Source organism: Ursus maritimus, unplaced genomic scaffold, assembly GCF_017311325.1.
Source record: "Ursus maritimus isolate PB19 unplaced genomic scaffold, ASM1731132v1 scaffold_29, whole genome shotgun sequence".
In the NCBI taxonomy this organism is placed as follows: domain Eukaryota; kingdom Metazoa; phylum Chordata; class Mammalia; order Carnivora; family Ursidae; genus Ursus; species Ursus maritimus.
This window is the reverse complement of record NW_024425452.1, coordinates 31,155,157-31,180,827: the sequence shown is the minus strand read 5'-3', so window position 1 is coordinate 31,180,827 and position 25,671 is coordinate 31,155,157. Positions and strand designations below refer to the sequence as shown.

General features: G+C 37.4%; 1 protein-coding gene across 16 annotated transcripts in view; it reads right to left on the bottom strand.

Moving 5' to 3' along the window:
- BCKDHB (branched chain keto acid dehydrogenase E1 subunit beta) overlaps positions 1–25,671 on the bottom strand; it is a 211,416-nt gene that overhangs the window by 129,017 nt on the left and 56,728 nt on the right. For all 16 annotated transcript variants that reach the window (XR_005838356.1, XR_005838357.1, XR_005838359.1 and 13 more), the window contains 2 exons: positions 12,698–12,795; positions 10,601–10,711 (listed from right to left, as the gene is read on the bottom strand). Coding sequence is in view for 10 of the 16 variants with exons in the window: in XM_008684860.2 (XP_008683082.1) it covers positions 10,601–10,711; positions 12,698–12,795 (209 nt within the window). In the remaining 6 variants the exon portion in view is untranslated. The remainder of the gene's footprint in view (positions 1–10,600; positions 10,712–12,697; positions 12,796–25,671) is intronic.

The window sequence follows — 25,671 nt, the reverse complement described above, 5'->3', positions numbered from 1 at the left end:
AGGTCAATGTGGGTCAACCCACATCCAAAATTCCAAACTAAAAATGATATTTTCATTATTCTTAAAGGAAAGCACTTAGTTTTACCCCAGATAGTATTAAGTCTAAAAAAGGTTTTGAATCATTTCTGAAACAGATCTTTGATATTAGAAGCTTATAATAATCATGAAAGAAACACGTGGAATTTTAAATATACAACCTAAAATAATTTTACTTCTAGCCTACATCAGAAAAAAATATATACTACTCTCAACAATTAAATACACCATGTTAAATCAGTAATATTTTTAAACCTAAATATCCTTGCACTGTCAAAGAGGCATATAATTTTCATCTGGGCATATTCTTTGATTACATGTGTTTATCAAAAGCTTATTTAGAGAGTGAAAGAGAGGAGCAGAGGGAGATTTCTAATTTGTTTTCAGTGTAATAAATCATCGGCTGTTCTGATAAACACATTAAAGAAAACATTTGGGCTACATTATAATATATGCTCTAGGAAAAAAGTGCTCTCATCCTAGTTATTTTGCACTACAACATAAAATATGCTTAATTTACAATGACAGAGCCAAGCCCCATTATGGAAACCTGGTGCTATTAACCATGAAACTTGGCTTAAGAGAGGCCTCTAGTGGTTATAGGTAATTACTAGCTCCCCTTCCTGCCCCCACACCGTGGTAATGCTCTTGTACTCACTCACTCTCCTATTCCCTTCCCTCTACCTCATCAATTAAAAGCTTCAAGCAAAAGAGCTAGTATTCAACCGGTGAATTATTCAATCAGGTCCAAGAAATCAACTAAAAAAACGTATGTAACTGGAAATACCATGCTATTATAGATTCTCTAAAGGCAAATTCTCCAACTTCCCCACAAAACCAATTTAAAGCCATTCAGTACAAAGCACAGACACTAAACATTACCTTGCAAGTGTTAGTAATCTTACTAAAAATGAAATCTACAGTAATCTAAATCAATCTTATGAAAATAAAAATAAACCTAAAGGCTACAAAATTAAAGTCATAAAATATAACCCATATGTTTTTATGTTTATCTTCAATGGTACTTTGGGTCTTGTAAACACGACTCGTAAATACACTACCACAGGTGCAAACAGGGAGAGTAAGCAAACTTGGTTCTTTATATATAAATGATTAGCCACACCCAGATGACCATGGTTTAACTTCTTCCCAGGTCCACTCCTACAATATCCCTTTCCTTTTTTATTGGACTCTGCTCCCAGAACCTTCCCACCTCCACCCCACCTGCCAGCCTTAGAACCTGCCTTACCTTTATCCAGGGTCCCAATGAAGTCTTTTGAAGAATGGAAATAGCTGGAGTGAAAGGACAGGAGGAGAGGATGTTAAACGTTCCCTCCCAACTGCAGTCACTTCCTCATGCCACAGAAACCTACTTCCAGCTTCTGTCTCACGTTTTAGTACCATGGAGGCCTTGCCCTGTTCCTAGGATACCCCCAAATACTGAGACTATAGATGCCTCAACATGTAGCCAAAAAACAACCATCTGCATCTATGGGCACATCATCAACTTTTGCTACGTTATTCAGGTTGAAAAGAGAAAAGAGAGGGAAAGCAAGAGGGAGGTAGAGAGGAAGCTCCTTTCTATGTCACTTCCAAACTTTGTTAAGAATTTAAAAGGTAACAACCCACCTCCTGAGTACCTCAAAAAAAGCAGATTACATTGGAGGAGGAAGGAGAGGCTTTGAGACAGTATCTCATACCAGGATGCTTCAAAAGAGAAAACACCTGATCAGAAGCAGTGCGTAACAGCTGTGATGGATGTTGGAAGTCACAGGTCACTCCTGGGACCAGCAGGAAGACCAGAAGAACAGGCCCAGGCTGACCTCTTCAGCTCTCAAGTCCCTGACAATGAGTCCCTGACAACGACCCACCTGGCAAAACAGACAAGGAAATAAGAGGAGAAAGGTTCTGAAAAACCCAAATTAGTATCATAAGGTTTGAAGAGTAAAGCATGTGTTCTTGATTCATGAGAAATCATTACAGGCCTTCCCTGGCCAATGTATATGTCTCAGTTATAGTTTGGTCATCCGGATCCTGTCCACAGCTGGCAATAACGTGACAGCAAAAGACAAAAGAAAATTTAAATTTAAAGAGGCTTAAAACCATGAAATTGAGCACAGAAATATATCAATGAAATAAACAACCATATACCTCAATAAATGTAAATGTCTTAACACAGTGTAACAACCCATGTTCGCTTGAACTAAGTTATTTTTGAAAGATGAAATCACATATATTTTCCTTGAGAAAAGTGAAAAGGTTTTGGAAATATTGACATTCAAAAGGTTAAGTAGTTTTAAAAGCTGCTACCCAGAAATAGTAACTCTCACCTATGCAGAAAATTATAGGAACTCAATTCTTAGAAATTATAAGATAGCTGAGATTTGCTGTAGTCACTTCCGCTTTGCTTTTCAGAATAAATTGGTCCTATTCTAATGAGAATTCAAATGATAATTTCTATATACCATTATGAAAAATAGACAACTGTTAAGAAAAATAAAACACAAGGTCAAACTAAAACTTAAAACTTTAGAATAAATGTTTCAGCTTAAAACAGATTTATTCATAAAGTAATAATCTAGAGCTACTCTTAAAACTTTTGTATAAGCACCAAAAATAAGAAAAAGTATCAAATTCAAAACAGGTCAATATTAAACAGTTTCATTATCAAACTTCCTTTTGCTGATATTCATAATAATTGCACAGCAAGTGTCTACTGAATACCAAACCTAAGTCAGACATTTTTTTCAGGTACTGAGAATTCGGCAGTAAGCCAATAGACAAAAACCCCACCTTCACATAACTTAGCTCCTAATGGGGGAAGAAAAATTGACAATATAAATAATAAAGTTATATGTTAGATCATTTCATCTCTCCAGAAAAAAAGGAAGAAGGGGTAAAAGGGAGTCTTGGTGAGAGGGATGGTGTCCAATATTATATTAAGGGAGGCAGAGGTCTGGAAGAAGAAAATGGTATTGGAGTGGTGACCTAACAGTCACTTGGTTGAGAGTCTCTGAAGAGCATTTCCTGAAGGGTGGACAGGTGGTGGGCCGTGGAAGGTGGTGAGACAAGGTAAATCCCTGTAGGCCATGGTAAGAAATTTGACTTTTCCACTAAATTTAATGGGAAACTATTGAGGCCTTTTGAGACTAGAAGGGACATGATGTGACTCACATGTGAAAGGATCAATTCTGCCTATGACAGGTAAAGGGCAGAAGCAAGACAATACTTCGAGACTATGGCCAAAACCCAGGTGAGAAATGCTAGGAGCCGGGGCCGGGATCAAGAGTAACAGCATTAGGGCTGGTGGTCGGATTTTGGACATATCGTGTAGGCCAAGCCAGCAGGATCTGCTTTGGAACTGAATGTGGGCAGAAGATGAAAAAGAGAAATCAAAAAAGGCTCCAAGGTACAAAAGCAAGTCCTTATTTATTTCAATAATTAGGATAATTTAATCTTCAAATAAAGTATAAGCATGTCAAAGCTCTGTGTCAATACTCTCTTCCCTATAAACCCGTGGAAACCACCCACACCTTGTAAACTGTCATTTTTCTTTTCTGCACTGTTGTACGTAGTTGATTTTCCGCGAAGGACAGTATTATTCTTGAATTCTGAGTTTCTTTCAAATATTGTCATTCTCCTGCCAAAATCAAGTTCTTGTTTTCCATAGGCGGATTCTCTGAATTTCTACACATTAAAAAAACAAAAAATCATTTCAAGTTGGACAGTACGTCAAGCCTAACTCTGTGCCTGGCCACCATTTCTTTTTTTTTTTTTTTAACTTTGCAGCTCACTTTTTAACTCACTTTGAATGTGGTCTGTATCTCAGCAGGAAAGTCTATCCAAGCCCCCCACACTTAGCCACGGCTCTTATTCCTGGAGATCTTGAGAAGAACAGCTCTACTTAAGGATATGGGTTTCTGGCTGAACGACCAAAAAAACTGCTCCAGGTCAGAGCACACCAAGGCTCTCTCTAAGTCTATAAAAAGGCTCACTACATTCTAAATTCAAGGAAATTAATCAATGGCAGCACAGTGGCCTATCTCTACCCTAGTACAATGACTATAACCTTACGATACACCTTGATGATAACACATTGGATAACTAAGTCCTCTGGCTTTATTCTTCAAGATTGCCTTGGCTATTCTTGGCCTTGCAACTGATTAATAGGGTATGTGCTTCAGTGTGCTTGCGTCTTCTCTAATTTCTCTGAATAATGTTTTGTGATTTTCTGCACAGTCGTTACATATGCACCACTCAATTTCACCCTAGATGCTTGATTTTTTTGGATGCTTTTTCAAATATTATCAATTTATTTTCTATTTGTGGCTGGTGTATAAAAATACAATTATTGTGTATTGACCTAGTTTCCAGGGGCATTGGTAAACTCAATTCTAATGATTTGCCCATAGATTCCACTAGATCTTCCTACATACGAATCATGTTATCTATGAGTAGTAAGTTTTACTTCTTTCCAATCCATATGATTTTTGTATCTCTTGCCCTTACATATGGGCATTCTTGTTACATTCTTGATCTCAACGGGAAAGCAGTCAAAATTTCAGCAGGAAATACAATTTCTGCCACAGGCTTTTTACTGCTATTCATAGCTACAAGATAAAGCTACTCTTTATCAGATTAATAGAATTCCCTTCTATTTCTAGGTTACTAAGACATTTTCATTATGAACGGATATTGACTTGTAACAAATGTTTTTCTGTATTACGAAGATCATCATGATTGTTTTTCCCATTTTCTGTTCATATGGGTAGTTGCAGCAACCACTGCGTGAATGTTTGTGAATGTCAAAGACCCCTTGCATATTTGAAATAAACCCTCACGTTTACCTTTTCGTATATTGTTGGATTTGACTTTCCAATATTTTGATATTTACATCTACGTTCATAAGAAAAATATGTCTATAATTTTGCTTGTTATATTGTCCAAAACAGATTTGATATGAAGGTTATGCCAGCCTTATATAAAGAATTTGGAAGTTTTCCCTCTTCTATTTTCTATAAGAACTTGCATAAGAACTGTGTTTTAAAGAATTCACCAGTAAAGCCCTATGGGTCTAGGGTTTTCCTTATATAAACATTAATAAAAATGGATTCAGTTTCTTTGATATATGACTATTGAGGTTTTCTAATTTTTATGTTTGAAAACATTGTATTTTCCTAGGAATCTGTCCATTTCACCCAAAACTTATTTGTAAAATTGTTCAGGATATCCTCTTAGTATACTTCTATTGTCTGTAGGCTCTGGGATTTCCCCTTCTTCATACCTGATATGTGTCTGCCCTGTTTTTTTCCATTAGTCTTGCTAAAGGTTTATCAAGTACACTAGACTCTTCAAAGATCTAACTTTTACTTTATTAAACTTCCCTATTGTACATTCTGTTTTGCTGATTCCTGTTCTTTATCACTACATTTACCCTATTTTCTCTAGATTTGATTTCTTTCTGGAGATGGATATTCAGATCACTAATTTTTTTGTTCTTATTCCTGTTTTCTAAATATACGTATTTACAGCCATACAGCTCTCTCCAAGCATGGCTTTACCTGAATCTTGAAATTTTTGGTATTTAGTACCTTCATAACCCTTCAGTTCAGTATTTTTCTAATTTCTATTGCAGTTTCTTTTACAACCTACAATTTAAATGTAAATTATTTAATTTGTAGGAAGTTGAAGCTTCCAGTTTTTTCAATTTCTAACTGAATTCCACTATTGTCCAAACATACTCTAAATGACTTCAAACATCCGAAGTTTAAGATTATATTTATGTCCTAGCATTTGGTCAATTTTGATAAAAGTTCCATATTCAATTGAATTGGCATACTGTGGCATTTCATAATGTATATAAATATCGAATCACTATGTTGTACACCTGAAACTAATACTGTATGTCAATTATTCTTCAGCGGGAAAAAAAATGATTTCTTATATTGTTGAGTACACAATTAGGACAAGTTTGCTAACTGTTCAGATCTTCTATATACTTACTAATTTACCTGCTTGTTTGATCAGTTTTTAAGAGGGGTGTCAAGGTCTTCTACTAGGATCATGGATATGTTTACCTCTCCTTTTAGTTTTGTATTTTGTTTTGCTTTCTATATTCTTAAACTATGCTATCAATGACAAAATAGACTTAAGGCTGTGATACCTTCATGGCAGATTGATTTCATTACGAAATGTTCTTTCTTTCTAGTAATGCTTCTTGCCTTAAAAGCTTTATTTGAAATTAGTATGGCTACACCAGAGGTCTCTTTTTTCCATCCCTTTCAAATTTTCTGTGCCCCTGTATTTAAAGTATCTCTCTCTTAAGCTGCACATTGGTGCTATTTTTTAAGGAAGTCTGACATCACTGGCTTTTACTAGATTAATGCATTTGTTTTTAATTACTTATATACTTAGGTTTATAGTTATCATCTGTTTTCTATTGATACACCTGTTTTGTTTTGGCATTTTGGTTTTTTGGTTTTTTGTGTTTTTTTTTACATATTTTCCTTTCTTTTAGTTTAACCAAATACTTCTATTAATCTATAGGTCCCTTTTTAACTTGCTGGATATATACTTTCACTATTACTTCAGTTGTTAGTCCAGAAGTTACAAAATGCATCCCTAACTTACTATGATCTAATAAAAATATTACACTTAATAATCCTAGAACAACAGAATATTTTAATTCCACGTAAGCCCATTCTGACTGTATTCTAGAATCATTTTCCCTCTGCCTAAAGAACTTCCTTGTAGTATTGCCTTTAGTGAAAATGTGCTGGTGATAAATTCTCTCAATTTCTACTTGCCTAAGGTATTTTTTATTTCATCTTAACTTTAAGAGTATGTTTTCACTGGGTATAGAATGTTAGGTTGGCATCCTTAGCAATTTAAGATGTCATTCCTTCGTGTAGGTGGGTGTGGTTTTCTTTGAGTACATCTTTAGAAGTTCACAAATCCTCAAGTATGGTGATGTTCTCGAAGTTTAATGAGAAATAGTTTTTATATTGTTTCTGACCAATTTATTCTCTCTTCTTCTTCTGGAATTCCAAACATATATGGGACAGATATTTTGACCAGATCCCCAGTGTGTTTTATGCTCTCTTCTGTTTTAGTCTATTTTATTTTCTCTCTCTTTGTGCTTTGGTTTGGAATTTTTTATATACTTGCCTTCTAGTTCATGAATACTATCATCTAGTAAGTCCAGTAAGTTTACAAACACATCCACTGAGTTCTTATTGACAAATATTTCTTTGGTTCTACAGTGGTCTCCCTCTCTCTCACACACACACAAACACACACATACCCCTCCAGGGTAATTCTTCACCTTCTTACCTCTTTTGTTCTTTTTCTTCCTCCTATATTCCTAAACATAATAAAGTCTTTGTCTGCTAACTCCAATGACTGGATCACCTGTGTTTCTGCTTTCTATTGTTTGTGTTTTCTCTTGGTTTTGAATCAAATGGTCCTGTCTCTTCATATACTCAGTAATTTTTTATTGAATGCTGATTCACAGAGGTTCCAGATGATGGGAGGACTGACTCCTTGTTGTGCTGGGCAGACAGAACGGAAGGTAAGTTATATTAATCCAGTAAGGAACTGAGAGGGAGAGAGGCTGTGCTGTAGATCTGGGAAGATTTAATCTACTTCTGGTAAATCCTAAGACCTGACTCCACAACTTTCAACTAAGAGTATGACTGGTATTTGACACTTCAGTCACAAGTGATGGCTTGGCCTTCCAGGTATTTTCTGCTTAGCTCCCACCATACACAGCTGTAGAATTTGGCATTTATCTTGAATGGGAGACCAACTATATGTTTAAGCACCCCCTCCCCCAAGTTTCCTATTTTGTCACTACAACTCCATGAAACATGGATTCTATACACCTGGGTTCTCGGTTCCTAGTTGAGACTTACTTGGCAGGTGCCCCCATAAAAAGAGTCAATTTACCACTCACTTGAGGGTTTTCAACTCTCCTCACTGATGTTCTTAAGCTACCCACCCCATTCATACCTCCAATTCCCAGGGTAGGTCTCTGTCTCCTAGGCACTTCAAAACTCAGGAATTTTAATTCTGCTTTTCAGAGGCTTCTAGCTTAGCTCTCTAATATCAGGTCCAGAATTGAGTAGATGAACTATGGTTCTTGGACCCACTCAGGCCTCCAATTTTGTAGCTTCCCTGAGCAACAAACGCTCTGCTGTTCTCTGTCCCCAAGCAATTTTTCAGGATTATAACTTCCAAACAATGCTTCAAGGCTCAAGCAAAAAGTATGACTATGTTTTTTAAAACATAGTTAAATTCAGACTACATTAACCAATTCCTCAACTGTCCCAGAGTCATTTTACTATGCATAGTGTCCTAATGTCTATGTACGTTCAATAAGTTGTTGTTTTTTTTCTTTTCTTTCTTTCTTTTTTTTTTTTTTTTTACCTTTAATAGGCTTTTCTTGATTAGGTATTCCAAAAGATGCATCTGGGTGTTGAGCTTAACATGCCATGAACAAAGCTGAGGGATATAATTTTATCATAAGACAAAAAAAAAAAAAAAAAAAAAAAAAAAAAAAAAAACACAATAAAACACAGCACTAACTGAAAGAGATAATAAACATAAATTTTGATTACTACAGAATTCATAAAGAAAAACTTAACAGCAGTTAAACAAAAAAAAGAAGCCTCGCTTTTAATAAGGTTTAGCTATAGGGTCCTCTTCTTTCAAGTCCTCTCTAAATCCTAGAAAGATGCCACATATCAAAACTTTTTTTTGATACATGAAAGGAAAACAGAAGATTACCATGGCCAGCAATGAAGAGAGTCACAGAACAAAAGTACTCAAGAAATGACAAGCTGGCTTTCACTGATGTAACTAGAAAGTCATCAACTAGAAACACAACATGATGAAAGCACCCAACACAAGACTAAGAGGACGAGGCTAGCGAGCCAGAGCGGCCTCTAGCGTCCTCTGTCGTCTTTCCCAGTAGTAAAGAGCCCCAAGGAAATAGGATCAGCATTCCAGGATCACTCAGAGATGCAACCACTAGATTTGATAAAGCGGGGAGGGGGCGTTCCACACAAGCAAAGTCGCGTAGAGATAAATATACATAAATAATCCCCCTTCTTTCTTCGTCTCTCTTCACTTTAGGTCCACCATTAAGCTTGGACTGTTGTTATATCTGTGCTTTACCGCAAGCTGCTCCAAATTCTGTTCGGATGTATAAAGTATATACAAATGTAAACGGACTGTAAAACTACTTGCCCTGACCATTATCGGTACCCCGCACTGCACCAAAACAAAACGTTATATCCCCACGTAAAGGCACCGTTCACTTTATAAATACAAACCCCAAGAATAAACGGGGGATACAGCCGCAAAAAAGAAGCCCACTCTGGGGCAAAGGTTATCGGCTCCAGTTTAACCATAATTTGGAGTATTTGGCGACGTGAAAGAAAACCCAGTGTCTGACTTGATTTGAAAAAGCCTGCAGGAAGCATTACTCTCGCGCAGTTATAAATAATTCAACCTAAAATAGCGCTCTTAGTGATGGAGACCACAAATATAAAGACTTAGAACATCACTGAAGCCATCGGCGACCGTGTCAAGGGTTAGATGATGTCGAGGGAGTCTACAGAGCATGTACTATCACCAAATCTGAGTCTTCCAATCAACTGCAGAACCACCTTGACCTAAACACACGTACGCTCTACTTTTACAGCAGTAGTAGCTGCGGAGTTTTTTCACATGACTAACCCAAGGAACAGCCTGTAAAATCTATGAGAATCTAAAGTTCTTAAAAAATAATATAAAATACCCTAGGTCTTAGGACTCACTTTCTGTGACAGTAAATCAAGAAAAAGTAAGACAAGCAACATTACCTAAACTTTAGTAGATGAGGCCATCACAAAAAAAGAGCTTAATCCTCCTTATACACCACAACGGAAACACATGCACTTCAGTTTATCGATACATTAACATGAAAGCGATCAGTTGTAACTGAGTAAATGAGAAAGGAACTGTAATTCCTGAGAGGGACTGTCAAGAGTTTGCTTGGGTGGAAATTAAGAGCAGACAGATTTCCACAACATAACACTCAACCTGTGATTCACAGTATGAAGCTAGGCACAGAGGGGTTTTTGCTTTGTTTTGTTTTTTAAATAATCCATCTCCATCTCCATCTCTTTTACCCAAACCATTCAGCTGACTCTATTAAGCCTTGCTTACTGAACCATAACCCACAAATAGTCAAAAACACAGGGACTTCAACAACCTGACATGCTCTCGTTTGCACTACTCCCTTACTCGCACAGCTCAACCCAAGCTGGCTGCATGAAGGACACGGACTCGTAATATTTCAAACAAAGCACCATGGAGGGAAAAACCCTCAAGTGATTGGTTTCCTTGAGCATTAAGCTGATTATATAACATATGTTTCTGTCACGGTGTAAATTTTAAAGTTTTCAATCAGTTGAAAATGCTCATGAAGCTCAAAATTTCAAAACAATTCTTTGCAAACTGCCAACAAACTGGCCCACAGGTTTAAGCAAATGACACTGTATCCACACTACATTCATACCTTGCAAACTGTGTCCACATCCCAAGGTAGTATAGTCCTCAGATCGATGACTTCACAAGACACTCCAAGCTTCTCTTGAGCCATGGCAGCCACCTCTCGGATCACATGAACCTGAAATAAAAATAGCGAGAATAACTACAGAGATTCAGACCCAAAAGGTCAGCTGAATTCTAACATCATTAATAGAAACAGTGTTTAAAGTCAGAGGAACTTATTTGCAATGGAGAATTAAATTTGCTTTAGCTATTCCCCCAAAGTAATCAAACACAGATGTCTAGAAAATAGTTGGAAAGATGTTCTTACTTTCAGAAAAGGAAAGCAGTCATTGACAGAGACACTGATTCTAAAGATACCAGCACACAGAAAGTCAAGTCACAGAAGTAGGTTGAGTTTCTAGAGAAAGCATGTGGAAGGAGAAGTGAAGGGCAGAACTCATGGGACCCTGAGGAGGACCAATATTTCAGGGGAAAACGGAGAAGGAGGAACTCACTTTTTATAAAAAAAAGAAGAAAGGGCGCCTGGGTGGCTCAGTAAGTAAAGCAACCAACTCTTGATTTGAGCTCAGGTCATGACCTCGGGATCATGAGACTGACCCCTGCATCAGGCTCCACACTTGGTGTGGATTCTCTCTCTTTCCCACCGAGAGAGAGAGAGAGAGAGAGAGAGGGAAAAGAAAGAAAGAAAGAAAGAAAGAAAGAAAGAAAGAAAAGCAAGGAAGAGAGAGAGAGAGGAAGAGCAGAAGAAAGGAAGAAAGAAAGACAGACCATGAGACAATGTATCCCAGAAACTAAAGAAGAAAGGGTTTCACAGAAACAGCAGCCAGTGTCATACACCGTAACGATATGGGGTAAGGGCTGGATTTAAAAATTAGAAAATTAGGAATGTTAGCAAGAATAGTTTTAGTAAATTAGTGGGGACAGGACTCCTAAGGTATAAGGACATAAGGAAATTAAGGAATTAAATACAGGAGAAAAAGGTTGCTCGAGTTTAGTGATAAAAGAAAGGAGGGAATATACTGGTATTTAAGGGAAAAGCAGGGTAGAGAAAACGCTTTTTTTTAGATAGAGAAGAAATATACACCTTTTTAATAAAAGGGACATTGAAAGGAGAAACTGAAGATGCAGAAGAGGGAAGAAGTCAGCTGGTAAGTTACAGCACTGGAAACGGCAAAATGGAATATAATCTGAAAGATTTGTAGAGGTAGCTATGAAAACCAGACACCTCTTCTTTTGAGGACAAAAGAGAAAAAGGAGTAAAGGACTGGCAGCAGACATGGTAGGTGTGAGGAAAAAGCAAGTTATAGCACATAGTATCTAATACACTAAGTTCCCTATTACAAAGGCAAGGACGCACGCTGACGGACAGGGAGATAGATAAGAGATTTTCCCACTGGAGGTAAGAAACCATGAGGACTAGCTCTCCAAGCCAAAAATCAAGCAGAGAAGAGAGTCAGAGCGTGTAGTATTACAAAAGATTTCTTTTATTTTCTTCAATTAATGCTCTACAAGTTTTCTAAAGTACTTCCTTCATACAGAAGAAAGAAAAATGGACCATTTCTTTAGAAGGAGATAGAGAAGAGACAGAAGTCTATGGCCAGAGGGGAAAAAAAGTCCCAAGCTTAAAAGTCTGGAGGCAGAACAACATGACAATAAGCACCGGGGAAACTGAGGCAGATCAGGACTGAGGTTCGCTGGAACAGAGGAAGGTGCAGAATTCTGAGGCTGGACCCCTGGATGGCCCACATGGCCCGCCAAGTAATCACAAGAGATGGCAGCTGATGGGATGAAAAAGACAGGAAGGCAAGCACAGAAACAAGTAGGAGGATGTATAAAGTGCGCTTCGAAAGAAACAGTTTCCCATGAGTACATTTTTATAAACTCACCAGATTGTTCATGGCTTCACCACATGCATCTATATTTTTAATGTGACTGAACAGGCACTTCACCCTCACCCAGAAGTCAGTACCAGATAGAGACGCGGCACCAACAAGACTCAAATTTGCCATATAAGAAAAACAACACTTTGGATTTTTATAGTATCAGGATTAAAAAGGAGAGCTTCCAAGCACAGCGGGGACATTTGTGAGATGTTACTGACCTGAGTGCCCCAGGCGACTAGAGTAACGTCACTCCCTTCCTGAATGACTTCGGCCTGGGACAGAGGAACGTTGTACGGTTCCACAGGAACCTGTTCGACTGAATACAGAACAGAGGGAAAAATAAAATCAATTTTTTCTCAGGTGGCGTTTGTGCATAACAGAACATAAGAATTTCACTGTGGTAAAGCTTTATTTTATCCTTCTCCCACATCCCATAAGTTACTTAAAACAGAAATAGCACTTATTATATGGCCCTACGACATTAGTACACATCTGAAAAAGTCCCACGTAAACGTAGAAAATATATCAGCTACCCTAGCACAGAAAATGACCTTTGAGTAAAAACTAAGAAAATCGAACGGTAAGGGCTTTGGTCGACAACGTGTCAGTATTGCTTCGTTAACTGTAACAAATATGCCATACTAATATGACACGTCAGTAATACAGAAAACTGGGTGCAGGGCAGATGGGAACTCTCCTGTACTAGCCTCACACTTTCTCTGTGAACTAAAAGTGTCCTGAAAAAGTAAAGTTAAAAAATTTTAATGCGTTTCTGCTAAAACTTGATCAGACTGAATTAAGTTCTCAAACAAGTTTTCTATCAAGAAGTCAACTTGCCTATTAAGTATATTTTATTTTCACACCTCGCATCTACTACATAGCAGCTGACAACATCTTAAATTTCAAAGCTGAAGCCTTTAGACATCAAGAAGATACGCTAACTCAGCTCCACCAGGCCAGAAGGAAGAGTAAGCCACTGGTATCCCAGAGAAGACTGGTGATCATTTCTGCCCAATCAAGTACAGGCAATATAGAGTTGACTGAACTCAAGGGGAAATCATAAGGCGAATTTTTTAATGAAATTGAGTAGGAAGTTGATGGAATTGCCCCATTACACTGGGAAGCCTTCTTGAAATCCCACGTGAGAGCGGTAATGCAACAGAAGCGGTGAGGAAAAAAACAATTTCTTCTGTTCACTTTCCCCATAATCTCTTATCATTGTTGTATGGATATTTTTTTAAATTCAAAGAGCAAAGAAGGGCAAACTAAAAGGTTCTCTCTGTGCCCCAGTGAGTTCTCTCAACTCCCCTGCCCGGAGTCAGCAATACCAACAGCTTCCCGCGTGTCTGCGGGGGACAGCTTTCAGGCTTTCTGTCATCCAGGCTTCTTAATCCTCTGCCTCCATTAGGGAAATGCCCCATCTGATGAGACAGGGCCCTTTGTCCACAACAGAAGTCAGGTCCACATCTGCACCTTCCCAGCTCCCCTTGCAACGAGGGCACAAAATGTGGGCTCTGCCGATCGAACGCACCCAGGCCACACCGTGCAATGGAAGCGGAGGACAAGCGGAGCAGCAGGGATCCAGAATCCATCCTAGAGCCCTGGTAACAGCGGAAGCAGATCCAGCTTTCAGGCTCAGTGGTGTCGATGATTCACACTGCAGTCCCACGTCCACTGATGGCTGCTGGGGCGTCTTTGCAAAACCAGCGATGCAGAATTTGGGGTACTGCTTCTAGACATATGGCCTCTAAGCCTGGTTCTTATTAGGCACTCCAAAGATTTCTGAGCTGCTCATTACCCTTCAATCCATCTTTGCTGCTTATATGGGCCAGAGTTGGATTTCCGCTTGAAAATTAAGAACCCTAACTGATTCAGTGTCTTTTCAGAGCTTTATAATATTCAAGTATGCACATTCATAAACACATGTGCCTCTTTTTTTCCACATATAGAATCACCTTGTACACCCTGTTGGGAAGGTCTTCCATCATCTCCCCTTTTTGCACATGGCAATATATATTGGCCATGTTTTCGTATCAAAAATATAGTTTTTAAAATCACTTGTCAGTGTAATCTATCATATTTAATGGTACTGTTATCAGTGATGTGGAAAATTTTATTTCTTGTTTTTATATTTCCAATCCAATAGCATTTCTATAACCAATGCCGGAGAGAGAGATGAATATTTTTTAAATCATTGATATGTTTAAATAATACACTAAAATCTACAAAACTACTCAAAGCAGATGACAAATTAAGCTAATTAACAAACCTGAGACATAAGCTGCTTTAGAAAACTCATAAGCATTAAAGGCATTTTTTCAAGTATTTGTATAACACGTAAGCTATGTTGAGCCAGATACCTCTATCTAACCCAGGAGTGGGTAAGTCAATTTTTGTAAACGGTACCTTCTTGGAACACAGCCATGCATTTACATATCATCTATGACTGTTTTTGCCCCACAACAGCAGAGCTGAGGAGTTAACAAAAGACAGCATGGCCTATAGGCTAAAATCCTTACTACCTGTTTCTTTACAGAAACAGTTTGGCAACCTCAACCCTAAACAGTGCTTTCAGACGTTAATCCCAGTCCATTCGTGGATAGCTTAAATCCAGTATTTGATGGACAGATGAACCAACAGGATCACAGGTGGACAAAGGAACACACGAACAGGGAGACAAACATTCAGCTGGACTAGTACACTCTACTTAGCAGTTCTCAGTTGCTAAACCAAAGCCATGCTCAACAACGATGCTGATGATATCCAACAAATATGGAAAGGTAGCCCATAGGCTCTTTGCCATCATCAAGTCTTCCCTCCTCTGGCAGCAAGATCTGCGTGTCAACAGACAAGGCTTGAAGCCGGTACACAGTCTGTCTTGCTGGTTGAGTCAGCAGTTGTCATTCAAGAGTCCTGTCTTTCCCGCCTTTTAAGTCAGTTGCCAGCTGATTAGCAAATCCCTGGAACGCACAATTCTAATGGCTGGCACACTACAAGAAATGCGTTAGCATCTGAGCCCACTTCCTTTGACAAGCTGCCAGTGAGTAACTAACTGCTTCATTGTATTAAATAAATTACCCAGAATAATAAGACCTCATTACTTTAACACTTAATTAAGGAACAACATGGCAAACAAAGCGTTGTTCTCCATCAACAAGATCGTGCAGAGAATTAGATTCAAGAAGAGTCTCATATTAAAAACAACCCCCCCCAAAAAAAACCTACCAGCATAAATTTAATCCTGAGAGCAGAAGAATGAGAATATGTTTGTTTATTTGAATTTGGCAAAGAGGTGTCCTAGAGGACAAGCCATAATCCACAGGTACTTTAGTTATACTAATTTAAAAGATACTTAGTCCAAGAGAAGGTTATTATTTCAAATGAGTATTCTTGCATTCCTACCCCATGACTATGTGCTTTTTGAAAGAGAACAGGTAAGAGAAGTAATAACAGAAAATTTCAGGAACTGAAGAGCCCCTTTACAGTCATATTACAGATTCCTGTTTTCATAGCAGTGGGACCAACTGAGACCACTCCATTTCACCAAATGCTGATTACATTCTAGTCTTGGCACTAATGAGCATTCCAGACAAACCCTTCAGCATCAGACATACTTTGACAAAAATGTGTCATGAGAAAAATAAGAAATCTTTCTAAGACCAAAATTTAAAAGATGGAATTTTTGGCTCAAATATAAGACCGGATTTTTAAAATATATTTTTTAAGTTCCACATATACGTGTCCTTTGTAATGGTAAATGCGCTTACATTCATATTACAGATGCAACTTACAGACGCATGGCATGAATTAGTTCATGCCTGGCCTCATTTTATTTCCCATTCTCTTCCCCTTTCCTTCTCATTTTCTTGTCATTTGTTTGGTCATCGTAAACACATTTTTAAAATAAGGCAGTGTCAAAATGCGTATGCTATAGACAATACACCTTTATCCATTTAATAGTTATTCCATACCCAATATATGCAGGCCTCCTACAAGATACGGGAAAATAAAAGCGAAAGGGGCAGTCCCTGTCTTTGACAAGCACACACTCAGTTGGGAGCTATAAAGACGGAAAGACATGATCAGCAAACAAAAGCTGACACAGTCGTGGGGATAAACCGCTCTAGGAAAGCAGAGGGAAGCCACAACCTGGTTGTAAGGATCGAGGAAGCTTCACCACAACTGAGAAGGGTCTTGCAGCTGACGGGGAAATAAAGGGGGTACTCCATGCAGGAAGAAAAGATGTATACCAAGAAATGGAGGTGTGAAGCTGTGTGTGTGTGCATCTACAAACACGTGTCAACACCATTTACGTGCTGTTTCAGGTAAGGGTGAAAGCTTCAAATTATATACCCGAGTCCCTAGAAAAACCTTTTCAATTCCTTCTGGCTTCATATATTAATAACACATGTAGAAAGTGTCTGCAAGAAAACAATAATTCACTCTTAATGATGCAAGTTTCCCTGTGAGGCACAATATTACCATTACAGAGATAATAGGGTCATTGCTCTGCCCTGGCACTAATGTGCAGTAATGCTAGTTTCCTCACAAATGTGAAAGTCGGTAGGGCTTTATTCATGTTGCATTATACATGATGCAGTGATAAAACATAAATGTTCTTCTTAAAAAGAAATAGAGTATATTTCTAAAATGTTACTTCATGCTGCCTGGTTACTAACAACATTGGAAATCTCCATACTTGACGGGGTCTATCTCATTTGTCAGAATTTCCAGTCTAATGGGGGAGAGTGGGTAAATCCACTCAACCAAGAACCCAATTCCAGCCCTGTCTCTGCTGGGATTTGGTGATCTCTGACAAAGCACTGTATTACTTTTACGCTCTAGCGTCTCATCTGTAAACGATGGAAAGCAGCATCTGTCTGTCTGCACACCGTAGGGACAGAATGAGGACATATTAAGTTAATCACACTGTGGATATCCTTTCCGTTCTTAAGAAGAGGACAATTTCACACTGGAAATAATTCAATGATAAAGTCATTAAAACTACAAAGAAAGTTTTCATTCTACGGACATTTATTCTTACTCCTGTATAAAACTGATATTTAACCATCAACCAATATCTCTATATGACAATTGTTATTTTTCCAAATAATCTCTCAGATGAGGCCACTAATTATAGTCCAACTTTAATAATTTTCACTTCTATACCAACAATTAGTTTTAATACTGATGAGATGAAAAAAATATATGAACAAGAAAAATAAGTGCAATTTCTTCTAGTAATTACTTTTAAATTATTCCCCAAATATACTCGTATCCAATTTCCCCCTCCCCTCTTCACCTCAAATTACTGAAAATCTAAAGAGTAACCATTTATACTGTTAACAGTATTATTTGTCTATATAAGCTGTCATCATAATAGTTGTTATAATATTATTATCTAATTGAAAAACAAAATTACCTTTCAATAAAGAATAATTAAGTGCTAAACTTTTCATACTATTTAAGCCATGGTGATTATAGGGAGCATGTGTGGACAGCATAAGCCAGCATAATAAGTCTCAGTGCCACAAGACAGTAAACCAGGGAAGTCTCTTAGAAGTGACAGAGGGTGAAGATCACGGTCACAAGATAACCTAGGTCTTCGTGCCACAAGCGTGTCAAGGTCTTTACTAAGAACTAAGGCAAAAGGATTGCAGAGAAGTGGGAAAGCAGATGAACTAGAACAGAGAAAACCACCCAAAAAAAGGTAGATCTGAAGAATGAAAATAATTAGATGCACAAAAGCACAAAGTTAGCTATCTAAGCAGTAGGGTACTATATGTGGATAACAGATAAATCAAAACAATCTGACACCACCGTCATGTGTCATACGTGATGCTCTGGGAAGGGCACAGAGTCACTTCAGTGCTCTCCTTGCCGAGTATCTACAGAACCTGAAGTTAATCTTAAAGAAACATCAGACAGACTGATTGAGGGACATTCTGTGAAAGAGCAGATCAAATCTGAAGACCGTGACAGACGAGAAAGACAAAAGAAACAGTCTGTCCCAGACCAAGGAGACAACAAGAAGTGGAGACTCTGGATTGGATCCTGACCGAGAAAGACGACATTCGTAGGACTACTGATGAAATCTGGATTGGGTGTGGGGAGGGGTTAACAGTACTGGATCACTGGTAATTTCCTGGTTTTGATCATTATTGCTACAGTTATTTATGAGGTTAACATCTGCAGGAGCCGAGTAGGGGATACGTAAAAATTCTTTGTACTCTTTTTGCAACATTTCCATTTAAATTTACTTCAAATGAGAAGTTTAGCAAAATATTAATATTAAATTTTTTAAAAGGAGGCTGACCCATCTTAGTAAGTCTCCCATAGATTCTGGGTAAATATGGTGTAATCTGATGGGCAAGTACGCAAAATTACGAATGCCACTAAACACCAACTATGGGAAACTGAGCTAAATATGAGGCACAGAGAGAGGCACTATAGATTCATACTGTCTTGTGAAACAAGCTCTGTGTTTTGAAATATTAGTACAAATAGAAAATGAGGTTACTAATAAGCTATCCAATTGCAAAAGAAGTGCAAGCACATTTGGTACTGTATACGTGACCTTCATCGACCTGGATGAACTTAACCAAAGTTCTGACGATACAGAGACATAAAGTTGGGAAGATATAAATTCATTATCTGTGCATGCCTGGCAGCTTTTTGCTGGAGACTCTTGGCCACTAAATAAAAACCAATAACCTATCAGACTGTCTAAATACAAATACAACAAGTCAGAATCAGCAAGCATCTTGCATGTAACCAGGAGACTTGTCACACGGAGATACAAAAACATTTGAAATCTTAAAATCATTACTGTTATTGTTTTAGAAGGTCATGTTTTCTTATTGCTGAAATACCACTGAAAAGTAAGATCTAGTATTTTTAACTGAATGGTCACATTGAGAACATAGTGACAAGCAATATTAAAAAAGAAAGCCTGGGCCCATTTCAACTCAAATGCACTCTAATCCTTTTCTTGGTAATTAATTCATTTGACAATCCCACATTTCTAATTTTGTGTGTGTGTAATGAGACAAGTTAGACTTCTCAGACTAGTTTGCAAACATAGCACAAAAGCAATGATATGATAAAGGAACTAGTGGTGTATTCCTTACACAACTTCAAAATTAATCTCATTACGTTTTTCTATCTCATTTAAGGTAACAAAAAGAGCTCTGAGACTGATGATATCGCATAATATGCATCAGTATACTTAATATATACACTGGCATTTAACCACTTGGTAATATATCTTGTTCAATTTCTGCAATGACTCTTGGTATTTTTCTATGTACTCTTTTAGTACACAGCATTTAATAATTTAACAAAAATTCTCCCACCCACAATTTTACTAGCAGTTAGCCCTCTTTCATGTTTAATATATTGTAATTTCTTCAGTAAATATTTTCCAGTGCATTTTCTATAGCAAGGAGCTATATATATGGGTGAACTTCATTCATTAAATAGACTCTAACATGGTAAATGGCAAAGAAAATAACTGAATGCTGAATTTAATGGCACTATTCTAAAGCCATTCTCTATCAACACACGGAGAGTTGAAAAGAAAAAAAAAATCACCAAACAAAAAGAATTATGTCAAGATAGAAAAGGAAAATGTTAATTCACTGTGAATTGTAAGATACACCATTATTTTATGAACCACTAGGAATGAGAAAACTGCCCATTAAACTGGCACTGTTTAGAATTTTACTCTGTTTATAATTATTTTCTTATCAAAAGAAGTTTAGACTTAATCAGGAATGGGTTTTATTACATATCACCCTTCTACAGATATAACAAAATATAAGCAAAAGAAATTGGTTAAGCTATTCCTAAAACTCCTTGACCTTTAGAAGCTAATTCTTCTCATTCGTCTTTTGACTTCTAATCATCAGTGTCCATGTTCCGCCACAGAACAGCACTTTCTGTGTCAGCAAGCACATCGGTGAAGCAGCGCTTTGTCAACGGATCCATAAAAGATTTATAAGATCGGTGCTGGGCTCTCAAGCTAGCTCAGTATTTGGGAACAGACTGCTGCTTCCAAAGACTGTTAAATTATGATTCTTCACTTTGCCTGACCTTCTACCCATCACAACCATTTGGAACCTCACTGTTAAAAGAATAGTTCTCTAGCATCTCTGGAATTTGATTCCAAGCTCTGTGGATCTGACAGCTATTCTATGTAGGTATTGCTGCTGATTGATGATTTTAATATTTGCACCTGAGTAGGTAACAGCAATGACTGCCCACTGGATAAGATGACTGCAAGGTGACACTGCTTTTAAGCCATATTCCAATTTCAGAGATGTTAAAATGTGAGAGGTGATGGAGATCTCAGAATCAATAAAATATAGTACCTTAAATTGGGTAGATGACTTAAACTGAGGGCTTCAGAGGGGAGGGGGGTGGGGGAATGGGATAGACCGGTGATGGGTAGTAAGGAGGGCACGTATTGCATGGTGCACTGGGTGTTATACGCAACTAATGAATCATCAAACTTTACAACAAAAAAAATTAAAATTAAAATTTAAAATTAAAAAAAACATTAAAGTATTATTATAGGTATTTTCTACATCATGTTTTTGGTATCTTAAGTCCCTCAGTTTCCATAAATACAAGATGACGCATAAGGAGCTACAATTCCCACTAGACACCAAGCGTCAGCTACTGTCCACCAACTTCCCAAATGCAGAGAGTGAACAGAAAAAGTCAAAAAGGCACTGGAGCACATCGACAAAAGATAATTAAGGGTAAGAAACTACGTGATGTTTGTCAAACTGCGAAATTCATCACTGCATTATCTAATAGCTACTGACTTCATGAATCGGCATCCAATCAGGAAAACAGCAACTTCTCTAGAAGAATTGAATTCAGGACATCTGCTACGAAGATGCTGGAAGAGCTGATTAGCACGGTAACATAATGTAACCTGGAGGTCAGGAAGCAGCTAACATCCCTGCACTAGCCTCAGTTGTCCACAGGAGCCACTAACGGTGCTGGCACCACCGTGGGCGGCTGCAGAGCAGGACAGCCCCCCCGAAGGCCCCGTCCCACCAATGCTGCGGAGCAATGGCAGCTGGAGCACAGCCCTGTCGACTACCGCCACCAGACCCACTGTGGCTCCTTTCTTTCCACCTTCATCCCACCTTCTAAACCATTCCAAGTGCTGTTGACAGAATCTAGCTGGAAATCAGGCAGGAGATCAAGAAAATACACTTTACCCCTTTCAACCCCAGCATTACAGAGGGAAACGCAGAAGGGCAAGTGTGAAGATGAGAGGCAATGGACAAACAGAGCACAGATTTACATTACAAAGAGCACTTAAGAGAAGAAACGGTCACCTTTGACAAGAAATAAAGGGAACCCCAATATATTAATAATCAAAAAAGCTAACAGTTGAGCCCATTCTGTACCTGACACTGTTTTAAGCATTTAAATGTATCACCTCATTTCATCCCCACAACTCAATACAAATGATACTAGATTTATTCCAGTTCTACAGGTAAAGAAACTGAGGCAGAGAGACATTAAGTAACTCAATGAAGTCATAAGACAGTAAGCGGTAACTGTGAGGTCCAGGCTCATAACCACCATGTAATATTGTATAGAAATCTGCCCCAAGTGGATTTCAGAACACGTATCAAGCTTGATATGAACACGTATCAAGCTTGATCCTCACCATATGCCTTAAGAATCAATAGCAGCCAATTACATATTTTTAAAAAGGGAACACTAAGTTTTTAATTTTTAAAAACAAGGCACACATAATATTTAGAATAAATAATTGCTATTTTCCTGCAGACAACCAAGTATTAAATCTAGATTTCTCATTGACCTCCAGCAATTCACTCCCATTTTCTCAAATTCATTTTTTAGACACTAAATGGGGTTTATATAACATAAAGCAAATATTGTTTAAAATCTCCACATACATATCACCCAGTAGCAGCCTCTGTGTGTTGCACTGTCACTCCTCCATTAGAAATCTATATTTTTCTTCTGTGTAAATCCCTTCATATCAAATTATGGGTTAAAACGACCTGATTACGAAGGGCTCCAGGCATATTTATATAGCCAGAAACTATGATTTGTAGTCTAGTGGTTTAAATCAAACACCATTTATTCCATATTCATTTCATAACCCCAAGCTATATTTAATGCTCGAGATAAAAAGGATAAATTAGGTAGAATCCATAAATTCAACTACAACACGGAGGAATGCTAAAAGAGTATTGATAAAATTAATAAATAATTTCAAGTTATTGAGAAAATTTTCCCAGCTGTAATTTTTATAAAACTGACCACTTTAGTTCTATTTGTGAAGAGTAAAAATATGTGAAAATTACTAAATATAACCCTAATGGTCTTAAAAATTTAGTGTTTACTACCTATCTAACCTGTAAGCAGAGGCCATTTATAGATCTTTAATTTTTGCTCAATACATGCTTGTATACATTGCAGATGAAAACTCCAAAAGGGCCTCTTGTGTGCCTTTTATTCCAAATTTGAAATTCTTTAGATCAACTATGAAAATGTCAGCTAAAAACACCCTATCTGCTAATCAACAGTTCAGTTTTGGCAAAGTTAATATCACCATCTGTATACTAAGTCGTTGACAACTAGGTCTACAAGGTGAGGCTTAATTGAAAATTTTCTATTTTAACTTTTTTCATAAGGATGCTGTTTATCATATGTAAGTCGATCTTCAACTTTTAAACATCTGCCTTTGCACACATTTTGAGAAACATATTAGGAACTGCCTGTAATCAAAAGTAGAAGACTCTGGCCTGACCTAACATGATACAGTGCATGTCCAAAAATGCAAGGATAGGTTGTAAAGAATCCTAAATAATCTGTAAGAGCCCCTGAAGGATTACAAATGTCCTACAGTGGCCTTCATATGACCATAGGCCCAGCAAATGTTTCTCCTAACCTTCTTGCTGAATCTGAATTGCCCAACCAACAGATTCTAAACGACAAGATCAGTTACTCCCTCTTCAGAAAACCATTTTGGACCAACTATTCCTGAAACTGGCTGAACGACGGCTGACCTCCTTTACTAAAGCTCTATGAAATATTTACCCTTCTCTCTCTCCTAAATTTGAACACTCTGAGTTGTGCTCATGGCTCAATAGCCTGAATAAAGATTTATGCTTAAGGGTGTTAATATTAAAATAAATCCACTGGAGATTTTTAAATAATACAGAAACATCCTTTAATGCACTACTACCATTTATCAAGCATTAATTAACAGTCAAGCACTATTATAAATAGTTTACATGTATTAATATATTTAATCGAATGATATAGGAAAGAAAAGTTTTACACTACTAAATTTGAAAATCCAGAGAAAAAATGTATTACACAAAGATATAAATGATCAACATTTACCCAAGAATAAGTAGTAGTCTAGGGGCACTTGGGTGGCTCAGTTGGTTAAGCGTCTGCCTTCTGCTCAGGTCATGATCTAGGAGCCCTGGGATCGAGCCCCATGTCAGGCTTCCCGCTCACTGGGGAGTCTGCTTCTCCCTCTGCCCCTCACCCATCTCGTGCTCTCTCTCAAATAAATAAATAAAATCTTAAAAAAAAAAAAGAAGTAGTAGTCTAACAATCATAAACAATATTAAAAAGAAAGTCAAAGATGCGTTCCCAAAGTCACAAGAACCAGACAGCTTTACAAGCAAATTATATTAAAACCTTATAGAACAGATCATTTCTAGTTATTCAGTCTGGTCTGCAGCACAGAAAAAGAAAGCATGGCAGTTCATTCTACAAGACTAGAACAAACCTGATCCTGAAAAAAGACAAGGTTTGTTGATTCTGGAATCAGACCAGCATAATTTCTGATTCTGAAAGGAAGGAAAACTATAGACCAATTTGACATATAAATACATGCTTGTGTTCATACATGTAGAAAAAGAAAACTACAGTCCAATTTTACATATGAATATAAAGGTCTTTTTAAAAAATCTTCATTTGAATCCAGCAATATGCCAGAAGAATAATGCATCATGATAAAGTAGAATTTATTCCAGGAATACGAGGATTGAAACATCAGAAAACAGGTTAATGAAATACACCTCATCAAGAGATCAAAGAAGAAAAATCATATAATCGTCTCATCAGATATCTAGAAAGAAATTGATAAAATGCAACACTTTGGGAGACACAGGAGGAAGGGGCCTTTATGTTAAAAATAGAGAGATATTTCCTTAACTTGATGAAGAGTACTGACCAAGGCCCCAGTTAAGAAAGGAGGAGGCACCCTTATAATAATAACAACAACAACCGTAAATGTCTCATCAATTATTGGAAAAAAAGGGCTATACCTATCATCAGCTATGGAAGATAAGATTTTCCACCCAGAAAGTCTAAGATTCTTAACTAAAATATTATTAGAGAATTGAGTATGGTCTCCAAAGGCAGTCTCAACATACAAAAATCAATAGCTTTTCTATATACCAGTAACAAAAACCTATTAGAAATATGTAATAGAAATACTCCAATCATAATGGGAAAAAAAGACCTTAAACATCTAGTAATAACCCTAACAACAAATGTGCCAAAACTAATGGTAATATCTACACAATTTACTAGTGGACATAAAAGTTTGAATAGATGGAGACAACAAAAGAAGAATCTCTTCTAGGAAAAGAAGAATCATTACAGTGAAGATGCAAAAAACAGAAATAAAATGCTCTAATGTTTTCTGCCTACTTAAAACAATATATAATTTTAAAATAACAGGTTATATGCTGCTCTCAATGACATCTAGTGTATGGGCACAGATACTATGGTGACATTTCCAAGAAGGTAACATTAAACTGTTGAGAACCAGCTGTTGCAAGGTGGACTTCTAACAAACAGACTAACACTTTTCATGACAAAAGAATACAGAAAAAAAAAAAAACATGTAAAAAAAATGAGCAAAAGTCTGACACACAAGACAATAGAAATGCAGACTTTTATTCTTACTACTCTCAAGTTAAATCTCTTACAAACATTTTCAGCTTTCATTCTTATCTTTCAGGCTATAAACTGCTAAATTGTAAGTCTTGTCTCCCCACAGTAACCTGTGTCCATAGACGTTATCCTTCTAGTTTTTCCACTGCTATTTAGAGACGTGCAGTGTCTGGCTTCAATCATTTATTATTTGGGGCTTAATCAATGAATATAT